This window comes from Seriola aureovittata, chromosome 21 (genome assembly GCF_021018895.1).
Source record: "Seriola aureovittata isolate HTS-2021-v1 ecotype China chromosome 21, ASM2101889v1, whole genome shotgun sequence".
NCBI lineage: Eukaryota > Metazoa > Chordata > Actinopteri > Carangiformes > Carangidae > Seriola > Seriola aureovittata.
In genome coordinates this window covers 19625455-19642622 of record NC_079384.1, presented here as the reverse complement: position 1 = coordinate 19642622, position 17168 = coordinate 19625455, and the positions used below count along the sequence as shown (strand labels likewise).

The 17168-nt window shown below is 41.7% G+C and overlaps 1 protein-coding gene across 3 annotated transcripts in view; it reads right to left on the bottom strand.

The window, feature by feature from the left end:
• Positions 1–17168, bottom strand: part of grid1b (glutamate receptor, ionotropic, delta 1b) — a 522039-nt gene that overhangs the window by 79864 nt on the left and 425007 nt on the right. For all 3 annotated transcript variants that reach the window (XM_056365959.1, XM_056365958.1, XM_056365957.1), the window contains exons 5-6: positions 12579–12632; positions 2099–2272 (exon numbers count right to left, since the gene is read on the bottom strand). In XM_056365959.1, coding sequence (XP_056221934.1) covers positions 2099–2272; positions 12579–12632 — 228 coding nt within the window. The remainder of the gene's footprint in view (positions 1–2098; positions 2273–12578; positions 12633–17168) is intronic.

Genomic DNA, 17168 nt, shown 5'->3' with positions numbered 1-17168 from the left:
AATATGTTCATGACCGTGAGATGTATAACTTTGTCCCTCTGCCTCCTAGTGCTTGTTTTGAGGCACGGCAGTGTCTTCAGACCTCACGCTGCTCCAGGATCAGCCAGTCTCCCTCCCGCTCTGTGACACTGCTGGAGTGTCTGAGCCTTTGTGTGTCCTCATTTAACATTCAGCTGATATTTGAACACTGAGATTTGCTCTGACGGCCTGGGTGTGCTCAGTCTACTGTATGTGTACTGTGCTTGTATGGGAGGGTGGATTCATGAATGCACTCATGAATTTATGGATGCGCATCATTGATTTGGAAACTCCTGCCAATGTCGTTGACCAAAGCACCGACCTCTGACCTGGAGTCTGGCTCCATGTGGGCCCAGTGCCCCTGGATCATTAGGATGGGTCAAATCAGGGAGATTCACCTCAGGTGAAGTATTAAAGATAAAGTTTGGAGAAATCTTTCCCTGTAATATGTAATTTCTGTCCTCAAATGACTCAGTTTTTCCTTTGTCCCATATTTTAATAATTTCTACACTCCAATGACTTAATTTGTCCCCTCAGAATAATAATTCATACCTTTGAATTACTAAATTGTGCCCTAAAACTACTTAATTAATTCCCTAAAGCTTTCATTCATTCCCTCCACCATCACTCTGATTATGGACCATTTTGACAGAGGAATGAGATACACTGTGTGACCCTCCGTGTTTGTCTGTTAAACACATCTTTTGTCGTTCTTTGGTGAAGATTTTTTCTGTCCTCCCCGAGACAGAGAGGTGATTTGAGAACATGTTTTATTAATTGAAGGACAAAGATTGTTCTGAATAAAGTTAGTTTGGGAACACAAGCTCCCGACATGAGGGGATGATTTATTACAAATATTCCCCCTTGTCCTTTTACTGGCGTCCAAGAACCTTTCAACAAATTCCATATTGTTGCCCTTTACTGCAATCAGTTGAAACAATTATGTCTCTGAGATGTGGAAACACAAGTGGTCGCATAGGTTTTTCCCAAATTGTCTGGATTTTCCACCCTAAACCTCATCAGTCAGGACTCAGACTGGAGTGGTATTTCTGCAGAGATACATTAAACGTCAGTGATAACCATGGGTGGCAGAGGACCCGCAGAGACGCCAACGAGTACACCTCCCAGATCCCGACAGTGTAGTCATGCAGCTCCCAACATCAAACAAGTGGTTGGTTGGTTGATCTGACTTCCTCTCCACAGGAGCTTAGAGACTGGGAAAGCATGTTAATGTTACACCCCACGGCCATGCAAATGTCTCACCGGTGCATGTTCATTTATGGCTGAATTCAGGCCATAACTGGCCTGAATTAACCCACTGTCTGGGTTATCCCGGAGACGGAAACCACAGTAACACACCGAGCTTTGGCGTCAGAAAGACACTGATTTTTATCATTAGGAGGGTTGGAAATAGCATCTCAAAATTTCCCCGGAATCCTTGCTAAAATCTGCTCCTGTTGGAATCTGTGTGTGTCTGTACATCGTCTGTCGAAGATCTATTGAAAATCATCACATGCGCTGAACAATAGAGGAAACCTATTGTAGCTAGATGCTAGAGTCCAACATGGACTGTAAGAATCAGAAGAGAATGTATGCAGCTGATTGATATGAAGGCCTCCATCATTAACACAGAAAGCAGAGCAGCTAAACTTGCAACAGCCATGATCCTAAAACCAACAAAACACCGCAGACACATGAGCAGCCTCACATAAAGCTCCTCTCATGTGATCACAGCTGAAAGAATATGTAGACACATAGAGCATAGCGGGCACTGCATTGTTTCCACCTCACAGCTACTGTGAGTTTTAAGAGGAATGTTGTTCTACTAAAAATATCACCACACATTGAACAAATGTCAAAAAGAAATGAAGAATGAAAACCTCATTATGATTAATTATCTGCGGTTTTGTGTTGAAAGCTAAACTTTAATCTTTGCCTCAGGGAAAACAGTGATATATTCCCAGGTAGTGATCACTTTCAAATGACGGGAAGTCCTTCGGCCTCCGTCAGTAACGGATGCTGAGAGCAGCAAACGTTTATCAATCAGCGAAGCATTGATGGTAAAGATTCATTCGTTTACCTCCAGGTTCTGCAGGTATCCTTCCTGCGGGTCGCACAGCAGCGAGGAGATCCGGTGGTTGTGTCTCATACAGCGGGTGCTGCTGTCCTTCCACAAGGGGAAGATCTGTCGGATCACCGTCATGCGCCCCAGTGCACTGTGGGTAAGCTCCAGGATCTCTGTGTCGCTGATTTCCTGCGGAGACGAGGAGGAGAAGTTATTGACCTCATTTTAATTAGTAGAGTTTGACTGATTAATGTCATTTTTCTGATTGGAGCTGATTCCTCATTTGCTGCGAGGTGAGTGGAGGCAGGTGGAGTGTGTTTATCACCCTGAGTAACTTCAACTCTGCACATGATGAACAGAATAATGTTTATTCCCTCTGTCACGTTAATTAAGAGCAGTGATCAGTGATCGTTGTCACGTACAAAAAAAAACACAATGACAGAGTCAAAGCCAAACAGGAAAGGGGATTCACACAGGCCATTAAAAAGCTTAATTTATTGATGCACTTTTAATTGCTCTGACGAACAGAAACCCAATTATTTTCTGGGAGGTGTAATTATAGATAGCCTCAATCTAACTCTAAAAGCATGAGAATAATCTATGAATAATATTGGCTTTATTATGTTTTATACCACCAACCTCATTACACTCAACAACTTAAACCAGAGTCGACCTGACCAAGGACTTTCTTTTTCTGAGTTTTGTTGTATTTCTTGTATTTAACTTCTCTGTCTCCAATTAAAAATGAAGTGCTTGTAAACAAAAGTCACATGGACCCACGGCTCATTTATTGGAGGGTTTTTGAAAACATGTCATTCTGTCAGGTTAAAGGGTCTAAAAGTCAAAACAAAGTTGATTGCAGATCCTGTAATTGCAGCCGAGACATTAAGAACCTGTCTGTTTGTGGAGATGTATTTACTTTCTCTGGTGCTCAGACCACTCAACGACACAAAGACGTTGGTGCCTCAGTCCATTCTCCTCACGCTTCCCGAGACGCCTCGGGGCTGATCAGTGACACTCGGGTTTGAAAGATATGTTTCTGACTTTTATAACTGCACCCAGTAAGTGCATGAGGGTGTTCTTTTGTTATCCTCACTTGGTACAGACTTCAAAGACACGAGAGAGAGAGAGAGAGAGAGAGAGAGAGAGAGAGAGAGAGAGAGAGAGAGAGAGAGAGAGAGAGATAAGGCAGCGAGATGCAGCCCAGAGGAGGCTGTGACAGTGTGCCCATTCAGAACTGCTGGAAACACTCTTGTTTTTTGGGTGTGGATGGTTAAAACATCGCACCACTTGGTTCATTTCAAGCATGTTGAACCCTTAAAGTCTGGTTCACGGACTGCAGTCGAGTTCATCCCATCGGTTTTGGATGGGGTTGAGGTCAGGGGGTCTGTGCAGACCAGCCAAGTTCTTCCACAGCAAACTGAGAGGAGCATTTCTTTATGGAGGTGGCTTTGTGCACAGGAGCAATGTTTTGTTGAAAACAGAAAGGAGACAAACAACTCGACTCTACTCGCTTTCCAGTGCAGGCAGTACCTCCTCAATGTGGCGTCGTTACTACACCGATAACACATGAAGCTATTGTGACGTCATCTTCAATGATGACGCAGTACTGACAATTCTCTCCGACAGTCGCTCGTCTGCAGTGTTTTGGCATCACCTCAGCTCACCTGGAACCACAGCGGAGATGATACCAAATAAAGGTACCAGGTATGAAGTTCTATCAACAACTTTTGCCGAATGGAAAACCAAAAAAAGGTGAGTCGAGCCAGTGCCATGCAGTGGAAAAGGGCTATAAAGTGCACTCAAATATGTGTAGGTAACAAACCACCCACAGACATGATGTCAAGGAAATTGTTTTGTCTATGCCCGACTCTAACAAGAGGATTACCTTGTTAACATTGACTCAGCTGCATCTTGTTCTCTATTTGTATCTGAAGCAGCATCATATTTCTGCACTTATCAGATGATCTCTCCGGGGTTTTGAGAAGCGAGAGCATGTATAAGAATATAATGCATACGATGCATTGAAGGACAGTTTTTCTTTTATATTATTTTACAGCGCTCAGAGAGGGACACAGTAATACTATCAATACTCAAACTACTTGGTGGCACTTGTCAACCACAAAATGGAGGCAGAAGAGGATGTGAAATGGATGTGATATTACGGAGGGATGGTGACGACCTGCATTCAGGTACAGGCGGAGTGAAGAGGGGGGATGATGTGGAGAGTGAGCGGGAGGTGAGTGGAGGACCATGGGGATCACTGGAAGAATCAGATAAGAGGTTTGGAGGCCAGTTATTTTCTGAGAAACACAGCAACGAGTGGAATGTAACTTCCAGGAACGGGCAGCGTGTTGGGATGTTCATCATGTACCTGCTGGTAGACCTTATTATACAACGGCTGATAGATATTATTTAATCACCATGAAAGTCTATACTGCCTTTGGCATCTAGAACACCTGAACCATGACTTGTTTCTCTGACACACACAATTCTCTCCAGGGTAAAAAATAATATATTTGTATATACAGATACATTAGCTTGGGTAGATGTTTAAATAGAAATACACTATGCGCTGTGGAGGTACACTCTCTGTCTATGGTGCATGTAAATTATAAAAATATAATTTATGGACAAATCAGCTGCGGCTCTATTGAATCAGTTGCTCTTTAATAAAAGGAGATGAACTCACAGTTTGGAGTTCATGTGTTATCTGATCATTTTACCTTCTAATCCCCTGGTTGAACAGCTGCCCTGCTCTCATTACCTGCAGTCTAATAAGTCATTAGCCTTTGGTTTCGTTCTGTGCGGTGATGGGGAGGAATGAGGTGGAGGATGGTGGAGGAGGAGGAAAGAGAAAGACCGGACAGAGAAACGAGGCTCTGATGGATTCAGCTGTCGATACAGACGGAAGGTTTAACAGCTACACCTGGAGTAGCTGTAATGTAACCTGGAGTTGCTTTTTTTTTGTTCACAAAGCATCTAATTTGCATTTCAAAGAGAAGCACTGCAGTCTTTTACAGTCAGAGTCCATTCCCATCTCTCCTACACCTTCTGTTTTCCAATGGATGGCTCAGGTAATGAGGTTTTGTCTAACATTAACTCATTTCTAAGGTACAACCTTAAAACAAGCTGATGTGTTGGTGAACAAAGACTTTCTCAACAGACAGATGTGAGTAACACGTTTGTAAAGGAGCCTTTTATTCTTTTCTCTATTGGGTCATTTTAAGGTGGTCAGCTCTTTGACTACAATACTTATTTAGAAACATTAACATGGACACATTATGGTCCAAGGTTGATGGTTACTAGCCATTCAGGAGTACCATACCTCCACAGACTCAAACCACAATGTTTTATGCAATAGTTCCCAACTGCTGTTGACCTTATAAAGTCTACATGCAGTCAACCAAAGACTGATTGTTTGATTCAAGTAGATTTGATAAACCTGAAGTCTAAGAAAAATTGAATTGAGGGCAACTGGACTTGGTTGTAGATACTTGAAGACATTTCATCCAAGAGATATTATTTCTCAGCTTAAATTATTATTCCTCTCCTTCACATCCCCGAAGAGTTTAAAAACCTCTAATTCATCGACCTCTTATTCTGCTCCAAGCAAGCACTTCCATACGCAGACAATTCCTTGCTAAAATTTTTAAGATTAAAACAATGAGAAAAAATGTTCAAGTCATGAGCGAGTCCAGAGTTGGACACTTCTTAGACTTCACGCCCTCCCATGCTGGGCGTGAATTACCAAGTCCAGCTGCCCTCAGTTCATCTTCTCTTGGATAACAGTGACCTGGATGACAGATGTTTTCATAGAAACATCTGCAAACAGCCACTGTCCACTTACAGACACAGTCAGAGAGCGGCTGGTGAACACAGCTGAGCATTCAGCAGCTAGAGAGCCAGACATTTCCCTCAGGAGCTGGAGGAGACCAAACACAGAGCTAAACACTACTGTGATTCATCAGGTGACACATACATGACTCCACATGAGCCACCATGTTGCTCTGTAGCTGCTGGATGAAGAAATAAGCAGCCGTTTTAGAACAAGTTCGACTTATCAACTTAAAATTTGATGATTTGTCAGAGTTGTTTTTACTGCTGTCCAACAGTTATTGCAGGTTTAATGGATAAATGAAGACGTACATGTTCATAGTATAAAAGCTTCTTCATCGTTGCTGCTCAAGAATCCTTTTAGCATCAGGGTTTTTATTTTTCATCCTACCTGTAGGGTTAACATTTTATTACGTTTTGTGTTTGCTAACATATAAATCTTTGCACCAACAGTGCTTTTCGCCCTTGAACTGTGAAAAAGTAACACCATATTTGCTGATATGTGAGCTTAAGGAAGACAAAATAATTCTGTACCTGCTTCATGAGTTACGACACTATTAAAAGCAACAACGAAAACCTGCCTCTATTTGTTTCTTCTTCACGTGTTTTGAGTGTGAGCAGCTTGAGTGTGCTGGTCACAGATGCTTTGTGTGAATCTCACGCCTGTTTCTCAGATCTCACCTGACAGCTGCTGTTTCACACACTCTGTCTAACCACTAGGCTCCACTGCTGCCCACTGAGAGTCTCTGTCATCTCTCCCTCACCAGCCGGCCTGTTCCCCCCGCTGGTTAATTACTCTCCTCATCTCTCTTCACCTCTCCCTCTAATCCCTGTAACGGTAGGACTCTCTGCACCTCTGTTTGTTCTCCATTCTCTCTTTTTTCTCTTTCCTGCCCTAAATGTGAGAGTCTCCCTCTCTCCCTCTCTCTCTCTCTCTCTCTCCAGGTCTTTTTAATTGGCGTCAGTGGTGTTATGGGGTTGTGGGTGTTTGTATTACCAGCAGGCAGAGGGTGAACAGGACACCTTTCTCCAGCTGACAGCGTGTCTTTGCACTGTGCTGCACACAGGGACTGTGTCGCTGTCTGAGCAGTGCCGCAGAAAAACAACCCGACCACAAACCATCTAAAGGTCCTTAAAATCCAAACCTTTTAATGGTGATTCATCGAGCTCTATTCTGGTTTCATACAACTTCAGTCTTATTTAAGCAGCTTTCCCCTTCTCAGATCTGATGACGAGGTGGTCTGATAGGTCGAGAAACAGGAGCAGTCTGATTGGTCAGACAGGTGGGAAACATCGGGTTTAGTCAGATTCATTCTGCCCAAACTGTCCGCTGTATAATTGCGCTTTTTTTGTGGACACACACCTGGGAGATACAGTTCCCTACACCCCAAGGTCCAAACACTGTACACGCAAAGCTTTGAAACTCCTTTAAACAGGTACTCTGGTGAAGGTCTGGTGAACAAATCCTGCAGTATCAAAAACCTGCATGGGGCCAAATTGAGCTAAAAGTTTTCTGTTGGGAAATAATGAAATGAAAATGAAATGAAACCATGAAGTCTAATAAATAGAAACACTCAAATTATCAGCACATTAACCTTTTAAAATACTCCTTCCCAGCTCCAGGTCTCTTGATTGTATGTATTCAAAGCTCTTTAAGCTCCACATCACTGCAGCAGCTGCTGCTTCAGACTTGTGGCTCCAAAGTGTTTTACATGATCATGACAAGGTGCCAAGTTTTTGGTTTAGTTAGCTTTCAAAGGAGGCCGTGGTTACGACTGTTATCTAAAGAGTTGAACAACACTAACCTTTTTTTGTTTTGAGAACATTATATTTCGGGCCTGTGTATAAAAATGGCGGCGTCTGGTAACATCAGTGAATTAAGATGAACGGATCAACACAATGTCATGTATATCTAGTAAAAGTGTAAAACACTGAGACCTCTGCTTGCTTTCCGTGTGTGTTGTCATTATCAATAATGTAAAGCAGATCATTGTCGGCTGCTGTAGGTCAGGCTGTGGAGCGGGAGCGTGGACCATCAGCTGTAGCATTGGTGGTTTGATCCTCGACTTATTTCCGTCTACCTTGAGTAAGATGCTGAAACCTGGATTGCTCTGCAACTGTCTGTTATCTGTATATAAAAGTCTGTCAACGTCATTCTACTGTATTTTGGGGATTTTAGATGCTGGTTTAGACTAAATAAGAAATCTGTACACCAGTCTCTAGCTGAGGTTTTTTGTGGTCAATATTTTTTATATTTGTCAAAGTGAATGGCAGAAAACTCTGACTAATCACTAATAACAGCTACAGTTAACTGAAGCCCTGCTGTCAGTGTCAGTTAAACTAAAGAGGGAGAAGTCTTCAGAAGTCTCTTCTCTGTGAACCTAAACACCGGATGGAGGGAGGAGAGAGGACTGACAGGAGGCAGAAGAAAAGGAAAGAGAAGGAAATGGAAATCAGCTTGTCGGCAGCCTCTACCTGTTGACAAGACACCTGACATCTTACTGCGCCGCCATCCAGGACTATAAACTACCTCTGCTACCTGTCTGAGCTCCGTGACACACTACACACAGAGACACTGCTAAATCCTCAGAGGAGCGAGGGAAGACGGGCGGGCGGGAATAGATTGGGGGGGGGGGGGGTAAGGATGGCAGAAGGGAGGATAGGTAGGATGTGAATAGGTTTGGAGATTGACAAGACGTCGTCGTAACACAGGATTTCACATGATGCTTGTTTGGAGGGATGTGAGGAAGAGGAGGAGGGAGCTTAGTTCTGGGCTGACTCTATTAGTTTTACTCACTTTTTTCTGATTTGTTAAGTTTTTGTCGAAAAGAAAAAGATATTTTGTGAAACTTCAATCACATTTATAATTTTCATTCCCTCTAAGTTTTTCTCAACCTCCAGCTGTTGCTATCTTTGCTGATTACTGTTCACCATGGTTACAGGTTGTGCTGTTTAATTATGAGCGTTCTTAAACAGCCTATTTTCTAGTATTAAGAAATACAGAAAAATAATTTTCCAGAGCTCAAGGTGAAATATTGAAATATCTTGTTTTATGTGAGCAGCAGCTCAAAACCAAAAGCCTTTCAAATGAATCTGTTTTGATAAAAGTACGGAGGCCCTGAGTGGTCACAAGAGAGAAAAAAAGTCTATATAAAGACCCCATGTTTTATTACACTGAGCTCTCAAAATGCTATTGAGTACGTACAAGATACAATTCACTCCCACTTTTTGATGAATTTGTGACCATACTCATGATAAAAATAAAGCACTGAACCATCATGTTTGAGAACCTGGAACCTCTGACATGATTGATAGTTTTGCTTTACAAATGACTGAAATGATTCATCAATTAGCAAAGTAGCTAGTGATTAAATTTCTGTCGATCAACTTATTAATTAATTGACTAATTGTTTCAGCTCATCTGGTCATTACAGAGAACATTAATGCGGTAGTAATCCTACAGTGCAGATGAAAGGGGGCAGATTTGGACGGTTTACAGCAGATGGTTGACATGCTGCACGTGTAAATATTAGATAGCTGAATTTAACAGGCCTTTATAATGTTACACATCCATATAAATAAGTCACACTTTACTTTAAACGTCCTTATTGGACGGAACATAAATATATGTCCCTTAAACATTTAATAACAGTTTATTATGCAGTTCTGAGCAGATATACTGTCATTTTTATTCATAGATTTCTTAACAACTTTAACTCCACTTGTGGGAAACTGGAGGCTGCTGTATAAACATATAATTAAAAAAAACTGTTGTCATAATATAAAAAATGTTTTCCTAGGAGATGTTAGAGCAAATAATTTACATTAATAAACATGTAGAAGTGTCCTTATATGTACTTACTATAGTGTATATATGTGTTTTATAGTCTGTTCAACCATTTAGTAAATGTTTATATAAAATGCTAAACAGGGGGTCGGTAAAGGTCGGCATCCTGCATCCATGTTTTGTTGCTGGTTCTTGTCTAAATTTCAGTGAGACTGTGGAAGAACTTACTCCACAAACCTCTTATAATCAGAATGATCAATTATCTTTTATTTGCTGATGAAACAATAACACGTTGTATTAAAATCATAACCTGACGTGCGTGGTGAGAAAACTTTCCTTGAGTTCTGCCTCAGAAAGTTTTAATCTGAACGGTTCGACAGTATATGCAGCCTGGTGAACTGCGAGCGAGGACATTTAAACTCTCTTGGCACCAAAATAAAAGCCTGAAGGTGATTGACACAGTTCTCGTCAGGTCCTTTTGTTGTGGAAGAAACTGGAGAAATCAACACCGAGTTGGAGGCAAGGAAGGAAGAGGAGAAGGTGTGAGAGTAGGAGGGAGGGGAAGGAAAGGAAGGACTGACGGAGCTGAATAATTCTGAATGATTTAAACACCCTGCTGATAAAAGAGACGCCTTCAGCGGGTATGAGACATTACACTGCGCCCACATCTGAAATGGAACCTGGGACAAACACGCATTTATCAAAAGAAATGCATTTGATCATAAACACTATTTAATGTGCCAAAAAACCCAAAGAGGCAGTGGTGAATGAGCGACTCTGAGGACTCTGAACAGCATTTTACTCTTTTGGTTAATTAAAAACGCAGAGTATAATTAGTTAAACGATGACTTTGAAACAAAGCAGAGAATTTTAAGTGGATTAGGAGGTTGGTACCAAGCTGGGAGGTAGACAGAAAGAAAAAAAAAAAAGAAAAAAGAAAATCTGGCACTGAAAGGAAGCTCTGAGGTTTTTCAATTCAGCCTTCAGCAGACGACACTTCCCCCACGTCTCCCCCTGAATTATGCTGTTAACACTCTTGTCAGCTCAGTTAATTGGCTGGGAAGATGCCTGAGTATTGATACAGAGCGCAGAGAGAAGAATTAAAAAAGATAATTCAAAACACGAAAACAGAACTGATAATCATGAGGAAAAGTCAGAGCTGTGGAGGTGTCAGTGTTTTGGGATTTAACTCCAGCTGTGGTGCAGCTTCTCCTTTTCACCTTCACTCATTTCACTTTGACTTGAATTTAGTTAGAAAATCTTTCAAGAGGAGCTAAAACCTCGGGTTCAGTGCTTCTTGGTGTCATGTGAGCTAAATGTTGCTTCAGAGAGTTCATGTCGGGTTTAAGAGAGACGTTTAAATCAGGTCCAGACCATCAGTCTGCAGTTTGTTTGATTTGAAGAGTGAGGACGTCTGAACTCTGTTGGCACCAAGTAAAAGCCTGAAGGTGTGAAAATGAGAGTCCCAGTCTCGGTGGTGCCGAAAAAAAAAGTTGAGAGATGCTTGGAGAGCCAAACTTCTTCACGTGTGTCTGACTGTGATGACGATCACACAGCCCAGCTGCTAATTCTGAGAAAAAAATCACAGGGACTAACATTTATTTTGATTCTCTCTGCTGCCAAAATCTGATCCGGCAGATTACAAGTCTCAGAACACATCAAAATAAACCTGTTTGTAAGTTTGTTAACAAGCGAAGTTACTAATAAAGTGTTTGAAATAGAGCGCTAAAAGTTCTCAATAGACCTGGTTCACACCTGGCATTAAAATGAAATGCCACCCAGATACATTGAAGACAGATTGTGGTCCGATCAGCTGATCAAGTGTAAATGTAACTGTGTCGTCAATCCACACACAACAACTATGTGGGAGGAAATACGTAATGTAATCCGTAACATGAGAGATAGCAGCTAGCAGCCATTAGCCAGCTGCATAAATTAGCAAACACAATAACACAGCTTCACAGATGGATGCCCACTTCTTCTTTCCTTTTCTTCTTCTTCTATCTTTTGTTTTCAGGTCTCTCCATGAACGCGATTTCTCTGTAACACCTTCAGATAACCTCTTCAAATTCTGCACAAATATTAATTTGAATTAAAGGATAAACTGATTAGAATTTGGTGGTCAAAGGTCAGAGGTCGAGGTCACTGTGACCTCACAAAACAAAAAGGTTTTTAGGTCATTACTCACAAATTCATACACTAATTACGACACAATTGAACTCAAATATGCATGAGGACAAAATGGAGTGATGACATTTGATATCCAAAATGGTCAAAGGTCAACTTCACTGTGACATCATAATGTTCTGTAAAAACACTTCTGGCTGTTATTCAACACTGTAACTCAGGAAGGAGAGACTGTGACCATGTTTCCTGCAACTTGGCTGGTTGGCGGAGGAAAAAACTGCAACTTTTTTTTTTCAGATCTCAACATGGACACTGAAGACACATATTAACAGCAGGTGTAAATGTAATCAGGTTAAAATCATATCTGGATGAAAGGCACATTTTAACTTCAGGTGTAAATGGAGTGATTAATGTTTTTTCTGCCACTCCTAGTGTAAGTAGTATGAATGCAAACATAGCCAAACTTATCATAACACTGACACTCTTTTTAAATACAATGAACAGTGTTAAATACCATGTAGAACATGTCTGGAACATGATGTGTGGTGTTGCTGACGGGGTAGATGAGCTCCGCTGACAGGGCTGTGGGGCTACATCAGATATTAATGTAAGGAGGTGCTACATCCGCCACAGGGGTAAATATAGCCGGTGACATAATGTTGTCATACGGTGGAAAAGACAGTCGACTGTACGTCTGACACAGTTTAGTGTCACACTGTGAGTGTCTGGTGTGTCATGTCTTACCTCATTCACAAACACCCAGTGACTGTCTTTGGAGGCCAGATTAGTTTCCACCGCCTGCAGACACAGAGACAGAGGGAGAGAGAGAGGGGAAGAGAGAGGGAGAGACAGGGTTAATATCTTTAAAGTTAATTTAATCACAAATAGCATGTAGCATGTCATCCAGCTTCAGCGCTGAGGTGGTCTCGCGCAGCCTCAGTCACAGAGGAGCAGCAGCTGTCGTACCGAACCGCCGCCGCTCCATCTGTGTCTGATCCCCGTGCGCTGGTTTGAAAAGTTCACCTCTCCAAAAAAAAAATACAACTAAAGCCCCTGCTCTCTCCATGATGGGCTATCCTGCCAAAATGTCGAACAACAAGAGCTTTTCAGAGGGAGCCGAGCGAGTAGTTTGTACTTATCAAAGCGCCCGCAGCTCGTCTGGTCCTCTGCCACCCTGTGATAATCCTAATAACATGCAGCGTCCTGCAGACGATAGCCAAGCACGCAGCTGATAGCACAGAGCGGAGCGCAGCTTAGAAGAGGATGAGTTCTGCAGGTCACCCTGCACCGAGCAGGAAACTTTAGTGGAGAGTTTTCATGTTAATTAATATCCAGGGGGAGCAGACGACAAACTAAAATCTTTCTTCTACTTAAAAGGAATATTATTCACATTCTTTCTGGTAAAGATAGATGCAATAACTAATCAATAAATCTAATGTCTGTTTATGAAGGATGGATAGCTTAGCTTAGCATAAAGGCTAAAAGCAAAAACATACTCCTACTGTCAGTTTTTTACATTGCTGTTTGTCTACAAATTAAACAAATAGGAGACTGTGTTAATTACGTGGACAGAATGTGTTTACCCCTATTTCAGGTCTTTATGCTAAGCTAAGCTAAGCTAACCAAGTCCTGACTACACCTGCAGTTGCATACAGATATGAGAGTGGTATCACTGTTCCTATCTAAGTCTCAGCATCACAGCAAATAAGCCTATTTTCCAAAATGTTGGAAACTGTTCCTTTAATTACTTGAAGTGATGTAAACAGTTGTAAACAAACAAAGTTGTCCATTAGAAATCAACAAAACTGCTTCACACTGTTGTTTGGCATAAATACAAGGACACACAGCTACACTGCTTACTAACTAACACCTCAGTACTTTTACATGTCAACCTGGAATTTGGTTCAATAATGTAGGAACTGGGAAATGTTTCATATTTTCATATTTTATCAATGTCACTGTAAAACAACAACAAAAAAATAGTGTGTCTTTATTGAATTTTTTTTAGGTGTATTCAATGTCCTCTGTTTTCATGGAGATGAATAAATTCAGTAATTTATGATCATATAGTTTAATGGTACCAGTGTGGTCTTTATTTAAAGACATTAATCGTGGCTCTGTGATGGTTACATGAGAAGTTATTACACATTTAAAAGGCTGGAAATAGACCCAACATTGCAGCTGTAATATTTGCAGCAGAATGTTACAAAACATCAAGAGTAATTACACAAAATCTTCAAAGTGCACCAGTCTGTCATGAATGTGTGCCTGCAATTGGTGCTTGATTGGTCAAACACCTCGGTATATTACACTGCTGACCCCGTCCTCCTTATACAGCCAATCAGGCTCAGGTCTGCTGGTTAGAAGTTACTGGCTGTCCCTACAACCCGTTATAAAACCAGAGGGGAGTGTGTTTCTCAAACCGTGGCTCACAGTTTATGGAACACTCCCCCTCGTCATTTCCATTAGTGGAGTCCTGTGAAATGTTTATGAAGCAGCTGAAAATGTTTTTATTTAGACAGACAGGCTTTTTGGTTAGTGTGTCTGAATACTGGCTCCATTTTATTTTATTGGAGTTTAATGGTCCATTTTTTGTCACCCGTGTTTGGAACTTTTAAACTTATTGATGTAGAGCTCTGTGTGATTTCGTATCTGAAAAATAAACGTATTCACTTACGTGTTGTGGCTGCACCGAGCCTTTGTGTGTAAGTTTATGTGCTTAAGTTAAGTTTACAATATTCATTACAGTACAGTTAGCTTTAGTGTCTCCTCAGCACACAGGTGTCACATCTCTGCTCTCTGTCCTCAGGGCTCAGCCTGCCAGATGTTTTCTAACAGGTCCTCATTTTGGCTTCCACATCACCACACACCGACACACTCCTGTAGCTCAACACAACGCAGTGGACGACTCACAGTAAAAAACCTTGAGGGGAAACAAACAGCTTCACTGTCCCTCCACTGGACGAGGAATAAAGGCAGCTCATTTAATCAGGCAAAGCTAAAGATGACATTTTAACATCTGTCTGCTCAGTGTGTGTGTGTGTGTGTGTGTGTGTGTGTGTGTGTGTGTGTGTGTGTGTGTGTGTGTGTGGAGATGATGTTGTCAGTGATCAGCTTAACCTATACGAAAGGCCACAGCCCTGCTCTCATAACACACTTCACATTACATCTCCTACTTGGAGATATTACACCTGTCACCATAACCTTTACTGGTCCCAGATGGACTGTGGGTACTATCTCACTCACACACACACACACGCACGCACGCACGCACACACACACACACACACACACACACACTTGAGAAAGTAGACGGACCTCTAATAGTTCATCCTCCCATCTCTTCATCTTATGTAACTAATGTTATTCTGATTCAGGTTCTGGGTCTTCACTCCCTCTCTGTCTCGCAGCTGCAATTCATTCTGGTTGATTTTCTGCAGCTGTGGGCACAGACACTCTAACGACTGCAGGTCAACACCCCACACCGGTACAAACACTGTAGTCATGGATACATCAGACAGACGGGCGTGTTTCAACTCAGGAAGTAATCATCAGGTCAGGACTTCATCAAGTCCAATAAGATACAGGTGTGTCATTTATAACACTGAAATGTGGTCATGTGACAAGGAGGCTTGGCATGTGAGCCACGCCTACTTAAAGAGACCACACACAAAGCATGACGGTGAAAATGAACAGAAACTGGTGCAAACAAACAACAAAAACAAATCACTGAAGTCTCTACAATGAAGAATAAGCTGAGGGCAACCAATATTAATAATATTATAAAAAACAACACCTACACCCACCCACTATTATTTTTTATATTATTATTTTTATTATTACTTTTTATTTTTTTAGGTTTGATTGAAGTTTGATTTTGTGAAGTCAGGAGAGAAAAGTGGCCTTTATAGGATTTCAGTATTTCAGTCAGTCACATGATGTTGTCCAACAGAGCAGAAAAATAATGTTTTGTTAACTGAAGCAACAAATTTAAGTCACGAAATATGAACAGAAAAACTTTGTAAAACAATGAATGAAAAGCTTGGACTGAGGCAAGTTGAACCTGAATCCCTTGAACTACAACAGTTCTGTGACAAACTAATGATTTGTTCAATCAGGAGACACTCAATGGGAGGAGAGTCTCGGACAGTGAGTGATATTAAATCTATTTGACAAACTGCACACAGTTTGGCACAGAGGAAAGCTTGTGGAGTGTCTTCAATCTAAAATTCAACCTCTGAGGTGGAAATCAGTGTGGCAAGAGGAAAGGTCAGAGGGTCGTGGGTAGACTGATCCTGTGGAGACCAGGGGCCAAACATATCTCAGACTGCTCTGTAGTGTTGCTCCATAGATCAGTCTAATGTTAGTCAGACTGTTTCACTAAAATAAACACTGACTCGTTATAAGGCAAACACATTAGACACCTTTCCCCAGACTCACTCAGGACTGAGACCAATGTTACCATGGTAACAATCAATGACAACTGTGCTGACCAGTAGCACCCAACAACAAAAAACAGAAAAACATGGCTCATAATTTGTGGTTTGAGAGCAATGAAAAGGGAAAGAGTTTTTAGAGGCCGCAGCCATTTTTTTTCCAAATCAGATTTTTCTTTTCATTGTTTCATCGCTGAATAGTAAAGTAAAACGTCCTTGTCACTGTTGAATTCTTCCAGTAGACAAACATTTTCTGCAGAGGTTAACAGCGCTGAGGGGTTGGATGTGGTTCCACAGTCAGTCATTCTTTTTATTTTGAAAAAAGTTGTAATTTACCCAGAATTCATTGCACCACAGTCCATCTTAATATGGTCAACAAACTAAACTGCTTTGTGCAACAGATAAATTCAGACTCTATCTGAAGTCTGGCTGTTTGTTATGTGGAAGCCACAGTCAGAGTGTGTCTTTGTGAAACCGGCCGCTGGAGTATCTGCAGCGAATCCTGTCTTCAGCTCTCGAGACGCCTTCTCATGAACCAAACTGATTGTCAGGGAAAATTTTGACAGCGGTGCTACGGACAATGTCAGGAGATCATCGAACCAAATTTCATGTCAGCTGTGAAGATATTTTGCTCTGGAGCAGATAGTGTTTGACTGACTGTTTCCATCTGCAGGTTCACAGAAACACACTCCCTGAGAGGTGAAGCTACAGTTCAGCAGCGACAGGCTGTGTCATCCGACAAGGTCGCAACACGACCGCGACCCGTCACGCTGCAGTAGTCAGCCCCAAGGTGACGGCTCGGGAGGACGAGGATGATGGTGATGATGATGAAGGCTGACTCGGATGACTGACAGCTGCACAAATGTGTGAGAAGCTCGGTGCGAGTGAGAGCGAAGAG